Source organism: Euleptes europaea, chromosome 14 (genome assembly GCF_029931775.1).
Source record: "Euleptes europaea isolate rEulEur1 chromosome 14, rEulEur1.hap1, whole genome shotgun sequence".
NCBI lineage: Eukaryota > Metazoa > Chordata > Lepidosauria > Squamata > Sphaerodactylidae > Euleptes > Euleptes europaea.
In genome coordinates this window covers 21,650,771-21,658,725 of record NC_079325.1, presented here as the reverse complement: position 1 = coordinate 21,658,725, position 7,955 = coordinate 21,650,771, and the positions used below count along the sequence as shown (strand labels likewise).

The window sequence follows — 7,955 nt, the reverse complement described above, 5'->3', positions numbered from 1 at the left end:
TTGAAGGGAGCTATTTTTTGGTGGAAGTCCTGGGGTCAACAAGATGGAGTTCACAGAAGATCCCAGCCAAGGAACTTCCTCACAGCCAAGTGGTTTGTATCTTCTCCACTCTTCCCACGTATGCTATTCCTGCTCTAGATTGGATCCTGGCACATGGGTAGAAGGAGCTTAAGCCTTCCCCATTCTCTTACCCCAAAGAGAAACTGCCTAGGACTACTCAGGGAAACTGCACAAAGGGGGAGGCTGAAGTACCTTCTGAACATGTACTATGGTCCGAACTGGAGGGGAGGGGGAGGGAGACACAATGCTCAGGAAGAGAGATTGCACAAATCAAATATGACTCCAGCAGAGCTGAATCTGGGGGGTCCCCACCCTCCTGTACCAAGTGAGCGCCACCTCATGGAAATCACCCGTGACCTGCTTGCCTTGCCTCTCTCTGCCCTAGAACCACCTTCAGGTTGCTGCCAAGCAGAATGAACACCACTTTCTCTACACCAAGTACACTTCCTTTGGAAGAGAAGCCTGTGGTAGGCCTTTGGGGTAAGGATGTGGCAGTGAAGAGTGTTGGGCTGGCAAACGACAGTTGGCGTGCGCCCCTTTTAATCCGGGATGATACATCCGTATTGTTTCTTCTAATGTCTCCATAGGCTGTGAACTGAACAGCACTACCAGGAAGTGTGTAGTGAAGTTGGAAGACAGCTTACTGGAACACATTGTGTATTTGAAGTCAGTAAGTTGTGTGATGATATTTAGGGTTGCCAACCTCCAGGTACTGTGGAATTCAAAATATAGCACAAGACAATTCTTTCAAAAATAAGGAAAACAAACAATTGCAACACTTGCTATTAAAGACGTATATTAGAAGCAATTATAATGATCACAATACTTGAGCAAAAAAATGCATATCAGGAATGGTCTAATTGAGACCCCAACTCCTAGCATAAGGCTTTACAATACAAAATATAAGCCCAAATGCTCAATCCTTATTCAGTCCGTAACAATGAATCCATAAAAGTGCGTCAGTAGGCAACGGAAACAAGACGTAATACAATGGAGATCCGGTATAAGTCCATTTCGTGTAAACCTTTTCAAGCCTTCAGTCTTTCCGTGCACTATTCATTCAATGCATGAAGGAGTGTACCTTTCCTATGTATTTGGACTGCGAAGTGCCGCCTCATAAAGGGCTTTTACCTCTTAGTTTGAGTGGTAAAGCGGCCCTTTATCACTCAAACTAAGAGGTATAAGGCCCCTTGCGAGGCGGAACGTCCGGCGTGCTGTGTGCACACGCACATGCACGTTTGCCCGCTGACCCTCAGGTGGTCGGCGGGCAGAGGTGGTCAGGTGGCAATTGCCAGGGGGTTGCCCGCCACCAGCGGGCACCTGGCAACCCTAGTGATGGCATGGAGCATGCACCACGTCACTTTTTTCTTCATTTTGCTCCCACTGTTCCACCAAGGAGCAGAGTGGTCCTGGAGGTGGGAGGTCTCCCACTTATCATGCAGGACGTGACATCGGCACATTACCAGCAACATCATTACATTGCTGGTGAGGTCCCCCACCACCACCATTGGTGAATCTTCTGCCAGTTGCCAGCCTCATGGCTAAACATACAGACACACGTGTGGTGTCAACAGAGAGAATTAGGTTTGCCATGTGGGGATCAGGGACCCGGGGAGGTGCTCCTGGGTAACAGCCTGATGTCCATTCCAAGGGAAAACCAGGAATGCTATCAAGACTCTCTAGGAATAGCCAGAAACTCTGTGGTAAAACTAGTTCCTAGAGCAGACTGATGTCACTTCCAGCTTCCCCCAGAAAGTGATGTCATGCTGTCTGCTTTTTCCCCTCTTTAAGATAATTTTTTTAAAAAGGATTACTTTTCTCATGCTGGCTAGGGGAGCAGCAGAGGGAAAAGAGAGCCAGGGCTGGGGGCACCAGCTCGGAACAAGCTGAGGCTCAGGAGCTGGGCTTGGATCCAGGCAGTATGGGTCCAGGAAGTGAGGACAGGCACAGGTCCTCCTATGCTAGTGGTGTCTGGAAAGAAGCCCAACCTTTGCTCTTTGGTAGAGCTGACCACATTGTACCCCCTCAAGAAATTGCTTCCATGCAAAACCAACCCAGTGTTTTGCACTGCTTTTGCCTCCCTGTGGATTAATGCATATGTGAAATGCACTTGTTCAGATATATCCCAAGCAACGCACACACACTGTTCTGATTTTGTTCTCTGTTGTCCTCCTGCAGGTGTCTCTGGGAGAGGGAGCCAAGGATGAGTTGCACGTGGTGGCAGTCGAGTCCAAAAACATGACCAGCGTCTACAAGCCTATGCCCATTGTATCACTACAACGCTCTGTTTTACCCATGGTAACTCCCATGGGACTGTGAACATACAGTGGAGGCTACGGTTAACCTTTTCTCCTTTAAAGGAACAAAGAGGAAACCACAGTCTTGCCAAAATCCCCCTTGATCAGATGCTAAATATATATTACTACTAGGGTTGCCAGCTCTAGGTTAGCAATACCTGGAGAGTTTGGGGGTAGAGCCTGAGGAGGGTGGGGTTTGGGGAAGGGAGGAACTTCAGTGGGGTATGTTGCCACAGAGCAGCTGTTTTCTCCAGGTGAACTGAGCTCTGTCTCCTTCAGGTCAATTGTAATAGTGGGAGATCTCCAGTCACCACCTGGAGGTTGGCAACCCTAATTTGCACCATCAGCCAAGCCACATCTGAGAATATCCTTTGGACTAACCTATCTGATGCTATCCATTCCATTTTTGGTACAGAATGTTTAGAATAAACACATTTTAAACTCTGTGTCTCTCCTCCGCTTCAGGTCAGTCTGGGCAGCTTTGAATTCACCCCTCCTGTTGCCTTTGTGCTCAAGTCCGGAACTGGGCCAGTCTATCTTCTTGGTCAGCACTTGATCTGTGAGTAAACCCCAAAGTTATTGAGTGGGTCAGGGGAGATCTTGAATGAAGGAAACTTATAAGAGAAAGCTGTGTGAATGCCTAGTGAGATCAGACGGTTCAGGATAGAGGCTCTGGCTAAGTGGATTCACCAACTCAAGCACCACACTAAAGTCCCACGGCTTTTGACCTAGATGCTGCCGTCGACCACTCATGCAGGAGCACTCCCACATTGTCAAGTTGCACCCTTAGAAATTCTGCAAGCTGCTTGATAGTGCTGTGGAACGCCTCAGTCAGTTACTGGCGATCACTATAAATGACCTCTCTGCTGTTTCCTCCTTTGCTTTACCACTAAATATGAGAATAAGAGAAAAACCCTTGACCTCTTCCAAACTGAAAATAGGCTTTTGCTGGAAAACTTCCAAAAATAAACACAACGCCCCCCCCCCCCCCAGCAGAAGCCTTTATCAGGCACCTTGAATACTTTATATGTATGTTTGTGTGTGTGTGTGAAGTGCCGTCAAGTCGCTTCCGACTCATGGCGACCCTATGAATCAATGTCCTCCAAAATGTCCTGTCTTTGATAGCCTTGCTCAGATCTTGCAAACTGAGGGCTGTGGCTTCCTTTATTGAGTCACTCCATCTCTTGTTGGGTCTTCCTCTTTTCCTGCTGCCCTCAACTTTTCCTATCAAGATTGTCTTCTCCAGTGACTCTTGTCTTCTCATAATGTGACCAAAATACGATAGCCTCAGTTTAGTCATTTTAGCTTCTAGGGTCAGTTCAGGCTTGATTTGATCTAGAACCCACTGATTTGCTTTTTTGACCATCCATGGTATCCGTAACACTCTCCTCCAACACCACATTTCAAAAGAATCTACTTTCTTCCTATCTGCTTTCTTCAATGTCCAGCTTTCACACCCATACATAGTAATAGGGAATATGATGGCATGAATTAACTTGATCTTGGTGGCCAATGTATGTAAGTGCAGTCAAGTCGCAACTGACTTATGGTGACCCCCAGCAAGGGGCTTTCAAGGCAAGGGAGAAACAGAGGTGGTTTGCTGTTGCCTTCCTCTGTAGAGTCTTCCTTGGTGGTCTTCCATCCTAGTACTGACCCTGCTTAGCTTCCGAGACTGGGCTATACCTTACCATTCCACATTTCCCAATATTTTATAGCTAGTGCCATTTGGTTCTTTCTAAGAGGATATATATTTAACTTCCCAAAGCCCGGAAGCCTCCGAACGTATCTCAAAAGACTGAACTAGATAACCACAGACATGCCAGTTTTCCACATCAGGTCTTCTCCTCTGCGTTTGTTGCCATTGTGACATCACCCACAGCTCACCCTCCTGTTGTTCTTCCACCAACCATCTAACTGGCATAGAACCCTTTTGCGTAGCTGGTTAGGCTTACTTGGTAACAGAAAACGGGCCCTTCCTTACCTGTGCCATTGGCGCAGAGCTTGCCAACCGCCCACCGTCTCTTTGGTGATCTGGGGAGGGGGATGCCCTTCAAAGCAGCCCAGTTTTGGTGGTGGTGGTGGGCTCTTTATTTAGCGCTGCCGTCTGACTCTCTTTCTCAAGTGGAAGGGGATTCTGATTACGAGTCACCAGGATATGATACCCAGGCGGATGATACCCAGACAGATGATACTCAGACGGATGTAGATACTCAGATGGATGATACCCAGACAGCGGTAGATACCCCGATGTATGGTAGCCAGGCCGATGTAGATGATGCCCAGACGAATGTAGATGATAGCGGGAGCAATGCTGGTACTGAGGACTATCCTGGCGGCACATCGGAAGCAGTAAGTGTATTGTTTTCTTATACATTTATGCTCCATATTGCTTAAGGGAGACGTAAGATTCTGTAAGCAGAAGAAGATCAGTAATGGCACAGGAAAGAGCAGGAGGGAAATCGTACAAGCCTCCTATAGACATATTTCCTTTTCTTTGTAGCTTCTCTTTTCTCTACCTTTACAGTCTGGGCCCTTCATACCCAAAAGACCGCATCTCCGCATATGAGCCTGGACGAACCTTAAGATCCTCACGACAAGGTTTGCTCTCTTTTACCTCCTTAAAGGAGATGAGATGTCACTCCCAGGGCAAGGATTTTTTCATTGGGCGGGGGGCACTGTCTTTATGGAATGGCTGCCATTCTACATTAGGTGGCAGCATAAGCCTGTGTTGTTTAAGGGGGACTTTTCCCCTGACTTTGTTTTCATGGTGCTGAAATGAGTTAATGTTGAAATATTAAAGGTCAGCTGTAATTGGCTTGTTTTATCCCAAATTGCTTTGAGCAATATGGGAAACAGTAGGGTTGCCAGTTTCCAGGTGGGGATTGATCCCCAGATTACAGAGATCAGTTCCCCTGGAGAAAATGGCTACTATGGGAAGTGGCCTCTATGTCATTATACCCCACTGAGGTCCCTTCCCTTCCCAGGCTCCACCCCCAAAATCTCCAGGAATTTCCCAACCCACAGATGGCAACCCTAGGGAAGGCGGATGGGAGGGATGGGGAGGGAGCTTAGTAGGGATGTGATGCCACGGAGCCCACCCTCCAAAGCAGCCCATTTTCTCCAGGGAAACTGGTCTAGAGCAGGGGTGTCAAGCATGAGGCCTGTGGGCCGGATCCGGCCCCTTAAGAGCTCTTATCCAGCTGCAAGCCAGCCGAGGCAGCCACCCACTCCATTCTCAATCTGGGCTGGCGAGGCATGGCTCGGCCCCCACAAAGTAGGGTTGCCAGGTCTCCCCTCTCGATCAGCACGAGGTTTTAGGGGGCGGGGCTAGGGTTGCCAGGTCCCTCTTCATCACTGGTGGGTGGTTTTGGGAGCAGAGCCTGAGAAGGGCAGGGTTTGGGGAAGGACTTCAATGTCATAGAGTCCAATTGCCAAAGCAACCATTTTCTCCAGGTGAACTGCTCTCTATCAGCTGGAGATCAGTTGTAATAGCGGGAGATCTCCAGCTAGTTCCTGGAGTTTGGCAACCCTAGGCGGGGCTGTGGAGATCACTAAAGCAGCCATGGCGATGTGGCACTTCCAGGGGTAAACCCTGGAGCAGCCAGGTGGATTGGCAGGCAATTTCCTGCAGAAACCACCCAACTGGCAACCCTGCCACCAAATGACATTTATGTCCTATCTGGCCCTGATAACAATCTAGAGATTGCTTGTGATTCCAGAAGATCTCCAGGCCCCACATGGAGCTTGGCATCACTAGTACTAGAAAAAGGCATGGATCTAGGGTTACCAGAATCCAAGGGAGGCCTAGAGTTCTCTTGGAATTGCGCCTGATTTCTGGATTACAGAGATCAGTTCCCCTGGAGGAAATGGCAGCTTTGGAGGATAGAGTCTATATGGCATCACATCCCACTGAGCTCTCTCCCTAAACTCCACACACACCCCGGCGCACCCTGAAACCTCCAGGAATTTCCCAAACTAGAATTGGCAAGTCTACATGGATCCCTTTTAAAGAATGGATCTGTGGCTTCTCCCCATACTCTCAATCCCAGTTCTTAAAGAATGGCAAGTAGGTGATTGGCTTGAACATGGCTGGTGAGTCTTTGGGAACAGGCTTTTGTTTTGAGTATATGACGTTTGGCTCAGTGGATAGGGTTGCCAGGTCCCCACTCACCTTTGGTGGGAGGTTTCTCTTCATTTCTTGTGTGTGTGCGTGCACGTGTGCCGACGCAGCGAGGAGCCTTAGACCACTCAAACTCTTAGTTGTAAACTAAGTACCGCGTTGGCACGCGCATGCACGATTGCCCACCGGCCCTCAGCTGGTCAGCGGGCCGAGGGGCACATTACCCAGGGGTTTGCCCGCCACCAGTGGGCACCTGGCAACCCTATCAGTGGACCTTTCCACTTCCTAATTCTGGGTACCCAGAATCAAGCCTCTGGATATGGTGACAGCCACTAACTGTTGGCTTTAAAAGCCATCTAAGCCAACTCTTGTAGGAAACGTTTACCAATCATTAGGATGGCTACATGAAAATTCCATGCTCAGAAGCAATGTGCCATTTGCTGGGGGAGGTTGCCAACACTTGGGTAGGAAATTCCTGGAGATTTGGGGGTGGAGACTGGGGGTGGTGGGGTTCGATCTCCACATTTTTTCCCTTCTTGTTTTGGCATTGAAATTGACAGTGGAATTCAAAATGTGCATGATCAGGCTTTTGCCAGCTATTCAAGGAGATGTTTGTACATGATTTGAATAAAAGAATGAAATCAGTATGGATCTTGTATATATGACACATAGCCAACACACATAGAAGAGGGGGGAGCAAGCACATGTTGCTCCCTTCTACATGTGTTTGGTACATCTGCGCACAGTAGCTACATGTGTAGGAGCTTGCATGTGCATGAACCCTATCCACATGACCAGGAATGATTGAAAACCACATGCACACAGCTTATTTGCACTATGCCTATCGGTGGTGAACATATGGGCGAGGGACTGGGCCAAAGGATTTGATTCTGTTCCTCTGCTATGGGTAGGGTTGCCAGGTCCCTCTTCACCACCGGCGGGAGGTTTTGGGGGTGGAGCCTGAGGAGGTGTGGGGTTTAGGGAGGGACTTCAATGCCCTAGAGTCCAATTGCCAAAGTGGCCATTTTCTCCAGGTGAACTGATCTCTATCGGCTGGAGATCAGTTGTAATAGCAGGAGATCTCCAGCTAGTACCTGGAGATTGGCAACCCTAGATATGGGCCTTGACCCTGTGGGCTGATAAGTCATGTGTACAGGGCTAAAAACTATTTCATAGCAAGTCACCGGTTAAGAGTCAGTCAAAAGTTGCTGCAAAAACATCTGGCCCGATGCTTATGTTGAATGCCAGTTCACCAAATGTTTGTATTTTTATTTGTACCCCATTTTCCCTCCCCACTGGGGACCCAAAGAGGGTTATGTCATTGTTCTCCCCTTCTCTGTTATATTCTCACAATGACCCCCTAGTGAGGAAGGGTAGGCTGAAGAAAGTGACTGGCCCAAGGATACCCAGTGAGCTTCCTTGGCAGACAGGGGATTCTAAGCCTTTCCTTTATTATTAAGCTCATATGACCAAAGATC

General features: G+C 48.4%; 1 protein-coding gene across 1 annotated transcript; it reads left to right on the top strand.

The window, feature by feature from the left end:
- The first annotated feature begins 473 nt into the window (after positions 1-473).
- On the top strand, positions 474-4,923 carry LOC130487404 (nucleoplasmin-like). Its single transcript, XM_056860897.1, has 6 exons — positions 474-540; positions 648-730; positions 2,239-2,358; positions 2,823-2,916; positions 4,480-4,706; positions 4,882-4,923. The coding sequence occupies exons 1-6, from the start codon at positions 474-476 to the stop codon at positions 4,921-4,923; spliced, it is 633 nt and encodes a 210-aa protein (XP_056716875.1).
- Positions 4,924-7,955: the final 3,032 nt, after the last annotated feature.

Excerpts from the sequence above, each read along its gene's own strand:
- LOC130487404 (XM_056860897.1), top strand. The coding sequence starts at position 474 with ATGAACACCACTTTCTCTACACCAAGTACACTTCCTTTGGAAGAGAAG. Across the intron at positions 2,917-4,479 it reads TCTTGGTCAGCACTTGATCT|TGGAAGGGGATTCTGATTAC; the intron begins GTGAGTAAACCC and ends CTCTTTCTCAAG. Across the intron at positions 4,707-4,881 it reads CTGGCGGCACATCGGAAGCA|TCTGGGCCCTTCATACCCAA; the intron begins GTAAGTGTATTG and ends CTACCTTTACAG.